This window comes from Nansenia antarctica (assembly GCF_963989245.1).
Source record: "Nansenia antarctica genome assembly, chromosome: 1".
Lineage (NCBI taxonomy): Eukaryota > Metazoa > Chordata > Actinopteri > Argentiniformes > Microstomatidae > Nansenia > Nansenia antarctica.
This window is the reverse complement of record NC_137674.1, coordinates 38,953,151-38,968,150: the sequence shown is the minus strand read 5'-3', so window position 1 is coordinate 38,968,150 and position 15,000 is coordinate 38,953,151. Positions and strand designations below refer to the sequence as shown.

The window sequence follows — 15,000 nt, the reverse complement described above, 5'->3', positions numbered from 1 at the left end:
TCCTCCAGGCCCTTGTCACTCTGGAACCCCGGACAGATTCATAGTGTGTGTGTGTGTGTGAGTGAGTGTGAGTGAGTGTGAGTGTGTGTGAGTTGCTGCCTGCCTCTCCTGCGTCTGTTCACTGAGAGCTGCTCCTCCCTGGAGGATGACAATGGAAGAGATGAAGAACGAAGCTGAAACGAGCTCCATGGTTTCCATGACACTTTACGCTGTGATGTACCCAGTATTCAATGAGGTAAAACGTATGAGAGAGAGAGAGAGAGAGAGAGAGAGAGAGAGAGAGAGAGAGAGAGAGAGAGAGAGAGAGAGAGAGAGAGAGAGAGAGAGAGAGAGAGAGAGAGAGAGAGAGAGAGAGAGAGAGAGAGAGAGAGAGAGAGAGAGAGAGAGAGAGAGAGAGAGCAGGTGGGCGGGCATGTACTGTATGTGCATCTACACTTGTGTGTGTTCTAACCTCAAACTGTGTGTGTGTGTGTGTGTGTGTTTGTTTGTTTGTTTGTGTGTGTGTTCCGTTTGTTTGACAGCTGGAGAGGATCAACCTGTCAGCAGCCCAGACATTGAGAGCAGCCTTCATCAAGGTAGGGTAGACATGAGCACTGACCTCTGACATCATCACCTCATGATCCCTGTCGTTGTGATCCCTGACCCGAAGCTTGGAGAGATCACATCTCAATAGTTTAGCTCAATAGTCTCAAGTGCTTTCCTTGCATTGTCTCCTCTCCTTCATCACACTCATGTGAATGATTTGTACTGGTTAAAGCACATTTCTCATAGTCAACCGTTATATTGCCTTACCTAGCCTCTATGTTTTCAGAGTGCAGATGACAGACAGGAGGCAAGGAGAGGTAGCCACTAGACTGTTAGGATGACACTGCTGTTGCCTGTAATTAATGGTTGAATTATAAATGTCCAACTCCAGTGAGTGCTGTGTCTTGTAGGCGGAGAGGGAGAACCCTGGTCTGACACAGGACATCATCATGAAGATCCTGGAGAAGAAGCATGTTCAGATTAACTTCACTGAATCCCTACTGCGCATGGCAGCAGACGATGTGGAAGGTGTGTGTGTGTGTGTGTGTGTGTGTGTGTGTGTGTGTGTGTTGAGGCGAAATCTTATTTTGAGTGAGACTTGAGTTTGCTATTTCTTTTACAGAGTTTATGATTGACAGACCTGAGCAGGAGTTTCAGGACTTGAATGACAAAGCCAGAGCGCTGAAACACATCCTCAGCAAGATCCCCGATGAGATCAATGACAGAGTCCGTTTCTTACAGACCATCAAGTGAGTGTGGATACAACACACGCACTCACTATTGGGAGCAGAGTTGCACTGTACATGCCACTTCGCAGACAAACAGCATATCCTTTTGTAGTGTTAGGATCCTTGTTTGCTTATCCTGGAAATCTGTTGTTCTGATTGGTGTTGCCTCTTGGTTTCCACAGAGACATTGCCAGCGCCATAAAGGAGCTTCTGGACACGGTCAACAATGTCTTTAAGAAATACCAGTACCAGAACCGCAGAGTGAGTAACACGCAAACACACGCATATGCACACACACCTTTATTCAGTAGACTTCCTTCTCTTTGTTACAATTCTTTTTAGGGATGTCCCGATCCGATATTGATATTGCATATCGCCGCGATATCGGTCCTGAATGCTGGATCGCAGATCGCACCAGAAAAAAAATAGGCAGCGATCTGGGGCTCGCGATCCAGCGTGTCACTCACGTGATGACAACAGTAGTAGTCAGTGGTCACGGGCATGAGAGTTGGCTAGTAGCTACCTGTGTGTAATGAGTCTGACAATGTCATGATGCTAGCTGGTGAAATCATAAACCATTTGCTTACGTAATTTTTCGTTTGTTTACATAGTCTGAAACTACAGATGGTAAGCTTTCAAATGATGCGTCATACATTGAAATCGGAAAAAAATTCAAGACGACACGAGTATTTGAATGTTTGTTTGTATCAATGTTTTGCTCAAGAATGGTGACTGCTAAAAACGCTGCTAGCGGTTAACGTTTCGTTCTAAAACTAAAGTATTGTAACGTCCCCACTTGGACAGTGGTTGAAATAATGACAGATAGCTTCTCTCATGTAATCTGTGCGTTTAATTGTAAACTATCTCATACACAACTTTCTTAGTTCACCGGAGCTCTCTCTCCCAACGGTCTCAACAACACACACAGCACCCGCCCCCCCCCCGTGACCTCCACCAATCACAGGGGTGCATTGGCACACAACACAGTAACAGTGCGAACATGAACATGAACTCAAGCATTAATGAACATTAATGAACAGGGTTGCTACACTATGTTTACAAGCCAGGTATCACTTACCGGTAGCCTCTGGCAACAGTGAATCCAACCCACAGATTATAAGTATTTAGTGATCGTTAAACTGTTGTATATTATATCGAGTGGTACTTTAAAACTTCCAAGTTGCCTGTTATGAAAAAAACGAAAAGCAGATATTGTTGACACCCCTTCGATTCTGCGACTGGTTTCTGGTCTCACCAGCGGGCGTCTCTAGGCTACACTTTTAAAAAGGGTGCTATAATTGATTTGCCATTTGTAAGAGAAGATAAATAGAATAAAAACATGAAGGCACTAAAACTAGAAATCTGACAGTAACTCATTTTTTTTCTACAATGCTGAATGCTGCAGTTTAAATTGTTTTAACTTTAAACCAGTTGGTCACTGAGTACTGCAGAGTACTGTTTTTGTTGCTTGAATAAAGGCTGGCAGTCTTTAATAGCCAACTGTTGTTGTGGACTATATACTGGGGAAGTATTTGTTATTATTCAGGAGTAAAACAATAAATACAAATATCGGATTGATATCGGTATCGCAGATACCTGAAGCCCAGGTATCGGTATCGGTATCGGTAGTGAAAAAATGGGATCGGGACATCCCTAATTCTTTTGTTTTGATTTGTATGTTCAGGCCCTGGAGCACCAGAAAAAGGAGTTTGTGAAATACTCCAAAAGCTTCAGTGACACCCTGAAAACATACTTCAAAGACGGAAAGTAAGTGGTTTCCTTTTTATTTGATCCCATAACAAAACTGACTAGAGGCATAGTGAACATTTGTCATATTCAGAGATATTAGGAGCTGTCACATTGTAAATGGTTTGCCCATTTCTTGCCCATTTCCAGCAAGCCTTTTTACAATGTATGTTGCTAGTAGTGTGATTGACCAGTTCTATTCATCGTTTTGTTCTGATGTTTGTGACTCCCACTTGTTGTCCTGTTCCCTAGGGCAATAAATGTCTTCATCAGTGCAAATCGGCTCATCCACCAAACCAACCTCATACTGCAGACCTTCAAGACTGTGGCCTAACCGACAGAGACAACATCCTGGTCTCCCGCGGAGCAACATCTACATAATGGTGGACGGACAAAGAGCACCTGTATATGTAAAATAGAAAGGGTTGATTTTTGTTCCTTTTTTTTTTAGGGTTGGGGTCGATTCCATTTCAATCCAGTGAATTCAGGAGACGAATTGATGTTCCGATTCAAGAGATTGAAAAGCACCTTCTTTTTTTTCCGATGAGGATTATTTTTTCTTTTTCTTTTTTCTTCAAATGGAATTGAATTGACCCCAACCCTGGTTGATTTTATTGGACAGTTTTAATTTATAACCCTGGTCTTGTGGGGAAGTAGGGGAGGCGAGGGGACTAATTGCCATTTTTTTCTAATATATTCATGTGATTATTTTACTTCTAGCTCTTCAATCATGGTTTCACATCTGAGTTTTCATTCACTACCTTCTGAGGGCATCTCGGTAGTCAGATGTAGCTTCCTCTCCTTGCCTCCCTTTATTCAACTGCACTGATCTGAAAACTCAAGAGGTGAAATGCAATATGATGGAAACCCCACCTGTGTTTTGCCTGTTCAGTGTTCTCACAGCAGTGCGGGTAAAGGAAATGAGGCGAGTTGAAGATGCCACATTAAACGATTGAGATGCACCCTCTGTTCTTTTTCCTGTATCTATCAAAAGACAGAAAAGCCAAAAGACTTCCAGCACAGTGTGCGCCTTACCATGTCTTGTAACATTCCCTCCTCTCAGAGAGTGTAACTGAAGGGAGCCAATCCCTGTTGTTAAAGGATGAAGAGAGAGAAATGAAAGTCCTGTATTTAAACTGATATCTGGTTGCAAATGTTCAATAAATAGTTTCCAAATGATGATATTATATTTTTGTTCAATGTTTCCGAGTCCAGTGTTTGTAGAAAGGTGTGGAATAGGTGAAGGATGTCTGTGTATTGAAAGGGGATGTGAATGTGTGTGATTTGTCTTAATTGGGCATGAGTGAAGTGGTATTGAAGAGGAATGTGAGAGGGTTGCCAGGGCAGGGAGTGAGGTTGAGATGGGGCAGACAACTGAAAGGTGGATAATGGTGGTTGAACAGGAAGGGTGAGACCGTGGCTCAAAGCTAGATAGTGTCATGAAGACACACAGTGGTTTCCATGGCAACTACAGGTGTTTTGGCTAGATGGCTGACTATTTGTTAGGGAAGAGGAATACACACACACTCTCTCTCACTGTACAGCCAGGGCCACCCCAGCCTCATATAATCCTCCACATGCATACATCTCCAGTCCCAGCAACGTATAGTGTTCAGGAGCAGGTAATAGACAAAATGTTGCAGAGAGAATACATGCCCAGACCCTATTCCCCTGACTGTCTAAACGATTGGATGGTTAAAAAGTCCTTATTTTGGTTTACCTTGTATTTATCCAGGGAGATCACTTGACACCTAAGTGTCTTTTCCAAGTGAGCCCTGATACAAAAAGGATATACAAAATAGTAGTGGGCTGCATGCATAGATAATATCACTTCTCTCTACTTCAGTTAGGCTAGGTGGAAATGTCACTGTCATACTTACAGTGCATCCGGAAAGTATTCACACCCCTTCACCTTTTCCACATTTTGTTATGTTACGGCCTTATTCCAAAATTGATTAAATTCATTTTTTTCTCTCAAAATTCTACACGCAAGGAGGGGGGTGGGGGGTTAGAAAAAAAATGTAAACAAAGACGGCTATGTGGCCTGGGGTGGTCCAGTGGTCTAGCACCGCGGTCTACAGTGCACACATATGCCCATGTCGGCATGGGTTCGAATCCGACCCATGCCCTGCTGTCTGTCTTCACTATGCCTGTCCAATAAAATGAAAAATATGAGTGGGACTGCCCCACTCGAAAAAAGAAAAAAAAATGACTTCTATTACTTCTTGTCACTTGCCACTGACTATTGTTTGCAATAAAAAGATTCTACACGCAATATCCCATAATGACATAGTGAAAATGTATATATTTTTTCCAAAATTGAGCTCAGGTGCATCCTGTTTCCACTGATCATCCTTCAGTACAAAAGAATGTCTGCAGCACTGAAGGTCCCAACGAGCACAGTGGTCTCCATCATTCGTAAATGGAAGTAGTTTGGAACCACCAGGACTCTTCCTAGAGCTGGCCGCCCGGCCAAACTGAGCAATTGGGGGAGAAGGGCCTTGGTCAGGGAGGTGACCAAGAACCCGATGGTCACTCTCACAGAGTTGGGAGAACCTTCCTGAAGGACAACCATCTCTGCAGCACTCCACCAATCAGGCCTTTATGGTAGAATGGCCAGACGGAAGCCACTCCTCAGTAAAAGGCACATGACAGCCCGCTTGGAGTTTGCCAAAAGGCACCTCAAGGACTCTCAGACATGAGAAACAAAATTCTCTGGTCTGATGAAACCAAGATTGAACTCTTTGGCCTGAATGCCAAGCATCATGTCTGGAGGAAACCAGGCACCGCTCATCACCTGGCCAATACCATCCCTACAGTGAAGCATGGTGGTGGCAGCATCATGCTGTGGGGATGTTTTTCAGTGGCAGGAACTGGGAGACTAGTCAGAATCGAGGGAAAGATGAATGCAACAATGCACAGATCCTTGATGAAAACCTGCTCCAGAGCACTCTTCACTTTGTCATTATGGGGTATTGCGTGTAGAATTTGGATACTTTTTTTAATTTAATTAATTAATTTTGGAATAAGGCTGTAACATAACAAAATGTGGAAAAGTGAAGGGGTGTGAATACTTTCTGGATGCACTGTATGCCTATCCAATCCTTATAAGGCTTTACACAATAGGCCAAACTGTTTTGGACAGGGCATTATACTCTACACGTGAGAGAGGCATGCTCTTTCTAAACAATATTCTCTCTGAATGTAGCACAAGTTGTGTCCTACTGAACACAGGCCTGGTCTGTGGTAGGGGTCTTCCATGGCTGTGGTTCATTGGAAGCTGATGGAGGTAGACATAAGAGGAGGGCTCATTGTAATGCATGGAATGGAATAAGGAATGGTATCAAAGAATATGTGTTTGATACCATTCCTCTTTATATTAATTCCATGTATTACAATGAGCCCGCCTTCAGATATCTACCTCCACCAGGCTCCACAGCTGTGGTTCAGTTCTCTACTGTTTGAACCATTCGGGTGGTTGAAGCATGGGCAAGTGGGAGTATTCACCATATTTCATATTTCTTACACCAATAGAATGCATTTAGATCCCTTAGGGAGAGTGAACGAGTGCATAGTTTAGAGAGAAAGGTAAAGAATCACAGAGCAGCTTATTATAGCAGTAAGGCTGGGCCCCTGTTTCAACTGCACTCATCTGCTCTGACCACTAGATGGCAATGTTCTTCAGCCTAAGACTAAGACCCGGGGCAGTTGCATAAAGATCGATTAAGACTGGTCTAAGCCTTAGACTAGTTTTATATTCTCAGGTTATACCAGTCTAATTAAGACTGCCTGTTGCATAAAGAACAAGACAGACTTATTTTGAAGTTAGAAAGTTTGCCACCTTCCCCCCTGGTTAAGCTTGATTTAAGAGCTGTGTTGCTATGGGAATGAGTCAGGGCTAGTAGCTAGCTAGTAGCTAGTAGCTAGCTAACACTAGTTTACACCCCAGCGCGGTAAACTACTTCACTGGTTAAAACTGCTAAGCAGCAGCAATGAGTTTCTCTCATTATCTTCCGCTGCTAGGTGTAGCTGTTTCGGCCGCCATGTTTTTGTTCTTCTGTCAAGTGTCTTATTTTACCTAGAATGCATTGAATGGTCTTTATTGTCATTGATATAGTACAGGTACCAAACAACGAAATTTGGGAGGGGGGGCTCCCCTGGTGCTAGGAAAAAAAACTAAAAACAAGAAGGGAAAAGAGCTGGTTTACATAAATAAAGGCTATGTACACTATCCACTATACTATACTATACACATAAAACACTGTGCTGTACTCTATGCTATGCTATACCTATTCTAACATTTCCTATCTCTGAACCTTATGTACCCTAGGGTTGTCATATTGCACATAGTGTTATTGCACATTCATTTAAAGTGTCGCAGTTTGCAGGTTTGAAATGTTCACAGTTGTGTTTCAGTATTGCACTTGATTTCAATCTAGTAGCTGCCATCAAATTGTCTAGACTGTCCAGGGCCTAGAACCTAGGTCTTTGCTGTGTTCAGGGCCTGAATGGCCCTGGGGTAGAAGCTGAGCTTCAATCTGTTTGTCCTTGCGAACATGGTCCTGAACCGCCTGCCTGAGGGCAGCCGAACAAAGTGTTCGTACCCAGGGTGGGATTGTGTGACAGGCTATCTAGTCAGTCTTACTTTAGTCACTAATAGGCTAGCTTTATGCAACAGGAACATTTTAGAGTCTATAGCAAGACTGACTTAAAGTGAGATCTAATCATCTAAGTCTAAGACTGGGTCTATCTTTATGCAACCGGCCCCTGTACACCTACAATAGTCTGGCTTCCTCTTCTTGTTTTATTGCATTCATTAACACTGAAGTATTGGATGGTAAACATATTTGAATGTTGTTTACGCACCTTTTATGTGACAGCAGTATAGTGGAAGCCTATAAACCGGGGGAATTGCTTCCACCAGTCCAGTTATTTTTGATTAGTGCTGACAAAAGGAAGGAGAGAAGGAGAATGTAATTCAAGACTTAAGTCGAATCTCAAAAGTCTTTCCTCTCCTTGCCTCCTTCTCAAAATACATTGGAGGAGAAGGCCTGAGGAGAGGAACCCAAGACCTTTTCCTCCAATGTATTTTGAGATGGTAGCGAGGATAGAGAACGTGAGAAAGAAATGAAAGACGTTGGGGATTTGGCATGATATTGGCATCCACGAGAAACGGGAGCAATTCCAAATCAACCACTGGCCCCTAACACCCAAGGAAATCTGACTAATACTAGTAGCCTATATGACAAAATATCTACCTAGCCTATCAGAGGACATTATGAAGTACAGTAAAGTATGTGATGAGTAGTATAGCCCTATGCTACAGTGTCACATTTCAGTTTGATCCAATCTGGTCTACTGTAAACATCCATAGGGAGGGAACAACAGCTACATCGGAAACATAAACTAGATCTGATAAGATCTCTTCTTACCTGACCTCACCAATGTCCTCCTCCCACAAACCTAGCTCCTGCCATCAAAGTGACATTTCAGACTGCTCCAAATACAAACTCAACACACAGGAAAAACACATTGTCCCCTACTCTGTTTAACTGTTGAAGCACATGTACATTTGTCTTGCATGTATGCTTGTGATGTGCTTTATTGGTCAAAACTAAAATGAAAGAATATACTTCTGACATGACTTGTGGACTATAACAAAAAAGGAGAATGGGAGAATACTACATATAAAAGTAGGAAATAATAGAAACTGAAATTGCAGTCCAAAACAGTCTTATTTAGCCAGATGGAATACAAACTTTAACATGGGGTTCAATGGGGAAACATGCTTTTCGGCATAAGCCCCTGCAGTGCATATTGAATGGTTAACCTATTTTACAGTCAATGAAATTAAAAAGAGGAATAGATTGCATTCATAATTAATTTTTACTTGACAGCAAAATCTCGAAATGCATGATAGCCTTCAGCATGAATGCATTACATGTGGTACAAACGTTAAGGCACAAAACACAAACAGGCGACCGAAACCTATTCCTGAGACACTCAGAATCTAGACACCCATTGACTTACCATCATGTGAGTGTTAAATGCAGGTGTGGAAAGTCTGATGATTGTGGACTGTGGACTCTGCAGCTCTGATGACTGTGGACTCTGCAGTGATGATGACTGTGGACTCTGCAGTGATGATGACTGTGTATATACAGTAGTCAGAGGGAAGAGGCTGCTGTAGATGTGGGAAATCAAGTAGTCTTTAAGGCACAACAAGACTACTCCAACCAGGTCAAACTATAAATACTGTGAAATGAGACAACAATAAGTAATTCTATACTACTCTTAATGTGTTTGGGAAATGTGTATAGCTCCTTCCTGGAAGATTAATCATGGTTTAATCTGGCTTAATCTTTACCTTTTTCTGGGTAAAAGATTGATTGCAATCTGATCTCCCTACTTGAGTAGTTATGTCATCTGGTGTGTGTGTGTGTGTGTGTGTGTGTGTGTGTGTGTGTGTGTGTGTGTGTGTGTGTGTGTGTGTGTCTGTGCCAGCCTGTGCCTGTCTATCTGTCTGTCAGTCACTACTGCAAATAGAGGGAATGGTGTACTCAGATAAAAACTTATTTAGGGTGCAAGGTCACAAGGACATATAAATAAAAGAAAATCTTCACTCATTAGAATTTTGGTCATTCAATTTATTTAATTCCTGTCATTGCTGGCCCTCATCACAACAGTAGCCCTGCCCGCCTCAGTGCCTTGTCCACGTTGGGGACCAGTTCTCTGCGGTAGGCCCAGAGCCTGGTGTCATTGTGGAGCTGTTCTCTCGTTAGTGCCTTCTGCAGGGCATTTCTGACGTGAACAATCTGACACACCCCTGGAGGAACCATGGCCATTTCCCTGAAGCTCCGCAACACATAGTGCACTGACATCTGCTTCACCGCCCTGGGGGTCACACACACACCACGATAAGACAAAGGGATCAGGCACTGAAGTCACACAAGGTATAGTCTCACATTGCCAACGCAGTGGGGGTGATTTGGAATCACACTCTCTTGATTAGGTAGCTGGACCTGAGACAAGTCGTGTCTCTTACATGATTCACCCATAGTGATTAGGGATCAACAGCTACATCAAAACCATGAACCAACTGGCTCTGGAGATCTCTTTTCTGATCCCACCAGAGGAGGATGGTTTCTTGTTGCGAAATTCCTGTGGTTTTCAATGAACCATTGTTTAATCTGCACTGCCTCTGAGTAAAAACATCCCAGTTGAAGGCAGAGAGGATTATTATTATATGAAAATATACACATGTTAATAATAATAATAATACTACATTAGACTTATATAGCGCTTTTCTAGACACTCAAAGACGCTTTACAAACTGAAAAGATCAAACTGAGAAAAAAAACATACACAACTTTACAACAAAAAAACGTTACAAACTGAAAAGATCGAGTAGTAATAATAAAAAGACGTAAAAGAAGTAAAAGAAAGTATAGGAGCCTAATTAGGGGCCTAATTAAGGTAGTGCTGGGGACACATGGGAAGGGGAGGGGGAGAGTGTTAACTGGTGAAGGCAAGCTATTACTTGAAGGCAAGTAATTCTGGATATGGGATGCATTTAACCTCCAATTACCACAGTCCAAGTCTCTTCAAGTTGAAATCCTTAATTTGACTTTGCATATTCAAATCAGATTTTTAAATTGATTTTACATATTCACTTCATGTGCCAGTTTTTTGGATGTATTTTCATATAATGCAGGTTTCCTCTCAAAACTGTGACAACAAATACTTTTTATTTTGTATTTTAAAATAAGATTTTTCATTTTACATATTCACTGACAGTGCCTTTCATATATTTTACATTTGTATATTTTTATATAATAGGATAACTAGGATGTTTTTACCTAGCAACAGCCCAGATTAAACAATGGTGAAAACCACAGAAATGTCCCACCAAGGAAGTAGCATCGTCATGTTCATATCAAACATGTGTCCATGCATTACAAAGAGCACATCCTCTGATTTCTCCCCTGAACTCCACCCATGTCCTCCACCCACAAACCTAGCTCCTGACATTAAAATGTCGTACAAGTACAACTAAAAAGAAAACTACTATGCGAGCAATGCAAGTGGAGGACTGTCCGTGCCTCCTTGATACCATGGTTACGGTGAGCGTTTCTCCCCATGAAAACCAACGATATGGCTGTTAACAGAAACGCAGAAGTTCAACACTTACATGTTTGATCCGGAATCTGAGGCAGAACAAGGAGAGGCTCCTGCTCAAACTGTTCAAACATTGTGAATGCAGCAGCTACCATGCAAAAATGCTGCTTTGTACTGACCCAAGTTGGTAAAGCATGTGGTTAGTTAGCACACACGTACAGGTTTTTGCTAACTAGCGGGAGGTTGCCATCAAAAAAACCTTTTCCACTCAGCTCTTCTGTCATCTGAGGCTGGGGGCCAATGTAGTGATATGCACTGGTCTGTGTCAGTCAACAATAGAGCAGTTCCCATGCTTAGCTCTTAGCTTCGACATAATGGTAATGGGTGGCAAAGGTAACTTAGTTCTAAAACCGTGGGCGGAGATACTCAGATGGCATACGTAAGATGGGGCGGAAAATCTGAATGGCCTTTTGAATCACATGTTTTCTGAAATAGGCAGCCCAAATTTTTTTTTACTGGGTTGTTTTATTTCACAGTTTGTGTGTTAGTAGGCCCTTCAGAAACTCACATTTATGTGCACAAGCTTTGAAAAAGTGAGTGTTTCATAATATGGGACCTTTATGGATTGCTCTCTGCTTTTCAGATCATTGGAGAGCATCATCCTCTGTCAGGAGAACAAATAAAAATCAAGGTCAAGCAGTGGATGTTGGCTTTGGAGCAGGCTCAGTAGAGACATCAGGGTTTTGTGTTGACATCGTACGATGATCTCATCTATGTCATTGAGATATAGCGTGAGCGGTTCATATATCTGTACATACAGTCATTAAGCGTGGTCAGCTGGTCATAGTAGTGCAGGTACCCTCCATGTCTAGAGTACAGCCGGCCTTTTGATGGGGTGAGGTATCAGTCGATGGGCCAGGGCACCGGCTCCACAAATCGCTCCTGTCTATTCAGTTCGGGACCAGAGCTGGTGTTATAGACCAAGACCATCCCCACGCAATCTATAGGTCTGGAAAATCAGGAAGGATCTTTTACAGGTACTGTGGTGACAAGCTGGTAGAGCATATCCTTGACCCATAGGGTATACAATACAAACATTGGATGCAGAAGGTGAAGTTATATTGACATTCCTCATCTTCCTTTCTCTTCTCCTGGTTACGTACGGGGAGGAAGGTCAGGTTGAGCACACACATGTGCTGCATGTGGGGAGAGCATGACATGTGATGCATCGCACATGGGAGGGATTTCACACAGGACGTCAGTGGTCGCAAAGGGGAATGGGAGTGTATTTGAACCTGTTTGACCAGTGTGTCTCACAGCAGAACATACAGTACAGAGGCTGGACAGAGTCTCTTCGGAGTTAACACAGTGGTCACGTTAGGCTGACACCATCAGATGTTTGGTGTTGTTCAGAGGGACGATGGTCTGATCAGAAATGCGGCAGCCAGACGGGCACAGGGCACTGGGTGGGGGGTTTGATTGGGGTCAACATGAAGCGCTTGGGAGATTTGACCAGGACGATGATGAAAACAAGAGCAGAGACTATGAGCAGAGCAAACATCCTCCTCAGTCCTCTCTTCTTAGCCATCACAGGACTCCAAAGCTATGGTTAGAAAATAAACATGAATCACCATGGCTACACCACCATGATTGGCCTAAACTTTCTACCCCTCAGGACATGACATTCTGGGAACTTAGTCTGCCTTAAAATTTCAGACAATATCTGCTGACAGCAGGACAACAGGGAAGAGACATAGATTTGTTTTGCCTGCATTGAATTGAGCCAGTCAACGCGTGATTACTGTAAATCAATCTGAACTCTGCATGCATTTATTAGCCAGTGTTGAATATTGATGTAGCGTTTCTTGTAGCACATTTTGCATTAATTAAACTCCTTTGTTAGTCTAACCAAGTAGCAGTATTAAGAAAAATAGGCTACGAAACAATCAGTCAATTAATGGACCGACTTCAATGTGTAAAACGGGATAAATCAAATAAAAAGCAACAACACATTTATAAATAGCTCGGAACTATTCATAACAGCTCACTCAATTCCAGGTGCTTGCAGATCTTCCAAAGTCAGGTCTGTTGTAACCTCGTCACGCCCAGCTTTGATCAGCGAGCTCTGTAGCCGGTCTGTGGAAGAAACGCGGAGGTGTCGCAGCGGGATGTGTGGATGTAATTACAATGCATTCACGTCATTAATAACTTCATGTGGCAGACTAAAAAAATCACTTATATTTTCCTGTCACCCGTTTCCTTCAATATCAGAGAAAAGCCTAGGGCGAAGGTATGAAACGTGAAACAATCATAGTGAATGCACTCTAACAGGGTTCGAGTTATAAGCTGAACTCTGTGGGGGTCTCCAAAATAACAGTGCGAAATGTTCTCATGCACGCGCGAATCATGCCCACACAGCGATGGGACTTACAAGTTTTAATTAGCTATAGGCAGTAGCGGATTAAGGTGGTCAGTGGCCCTAGGCTACTCCTTTGTGTGAGGACCCCCCGCCCCCATACACAAGCCTCCCCCCTCCCCAAAATATACAACTCACGAGCACCCTGCACACACACACCACTCATAATGCTTTACCATAAAACACTTAAACACTTTAATAACACAATAACACAACAGTGTTAATAATGCAAAGAATAAAAAAAAGGTTCAGTGCATTCAGTTGTCTCTATTGCTCTCCTCTCCCGTTGTCTCTCTGTTACTGTCCTGTTGTCTGTCTCTCTGTTGCTGTCCTGTTGTCCGTCTCTCTGTTGCTCCCCTCAGCTCTAAATGACAGAAATGAATTAGCTAATTAGTTGGCATGTAAACATATAGTTAGGGTTGGGTACAGTTTGGGTTTTATTCGATACCGGTGACAAATCGATACTTTAAAAACGGTACCGGTACCGAAACATCATCCTCATCCTCAAATCCCAACATATCCTGACGCTACAGCTGCAGGCTACTCATTTCACCACATCAACAGCCCCACATGAAACAACAGCTATAAAAGCGATAGTCACACATGTATCTCGGCCAATAATTGTGTTATTTTTGCTATTACAGAAGGAGCGAAAAATACATTAGGTTAGTTAGTACACTAGGTTAGTAAAAAGTAAAAGCCACCTTACCTTTACGGAGACAAGATAGACCAAAGTGGTCTGTTTTCAGTAGGCTGCGGTCGCGGTCCTGGAACCCATGATGCTGACGTCCGATGTCCTTTCTTTATCCAAGATTGGATGAACGGGAGAGGGTCAAATTTGTCTTTGATAAAAACCCGAAATTTTCTAGGCTTGATGACCCGGTCGGCAGCAGTGGCCTTTTTTTGGGCGGCATGGTAGCTACTACTGTATGTATATACTCCTGTATAGCTAATGAATGAATGTTTGCTTCTCAATAATAGGCTAGGTGCACGATCTCACTACTTCCTGAAAGGCAACTGGTGTCTCACTCTATTGGTTTAATTGATTAATCAGCTGTGCACTGTGTGTTCCAACGGTTTACCGCACAGCTGATTAATCAACCTTTTGCTGTTGCACAATATTCTACTGCGCCCCATGGTGTCTTGGTGGTGAAGTGCAGGCAGTCAAAGGCATACTGTCATTCACAGGAGATTAATGGTGCGCGAAGTTCTTTTGGAAAACGTGTTTATTTTACAATATTTATAATATAAATTAAATAATATTCATTACATTGACATTTTGATCAAATAATAGTTGTGGTAATGTATTATTAGCGACCCCCACAGATTTTTGATTTTACTGCCTTCATGGGAGCTCAGAGAGCCTCAGACCATCTCTATGGGAGCTCAGCTCCCATTGGCTCCCACATAACTCGAACCCTGCACTCTAAGCAATATGGTCTTCCTCCTCCAATTCCCTCTCACTTG

At 42.7% G+C, this 15,000-nt stretch overlaps 1 protein-coding gene across 2 annotated transcripts in view; it reads left to right on the top strand.

The window, feature by feature from the left end:
* The window catches only part of LOC308159423 (programmed cell death protein 10), a 5,058-nt gene extending 893 nt beyond the window's left edge, over positions 1–4,165 (top strand). For both annotated transcript variants that reach the window (XM_080533206.1, XM_080533205.1), the window contains exons 2-8: positions 9–235; positions 522–575; positions 936–1,053; positions 1,148–1,274; positions 1,436–1,514; positions 2,938–3,020; positions 3,252–4,165. In XM_080533206.1, coding sequence (XP_080389332.1) covers positions 146–235; positions 522–575; positions 936–1,053; positions 1,148–1,274; positions 1,436–1,514; positions 2,938–3,020; positions 3,252–3,333 — 633 coding nt within the window. In that variant the 5' untranslated portion in view covers positions 9–145 and the 3' untranslated portion in view covers positions 3,334–4,165. The remainder of the gene's footprint in view (positions 1–8; positions 236–521; positions 576–935; positions 1,054–1,147; positions 1,275–1,435; positions 1,515–2,937; positions 3,021–3,251) is intronic.
* Positions 4,166–15,000: the final 10,835 nt, after the last annotated feature.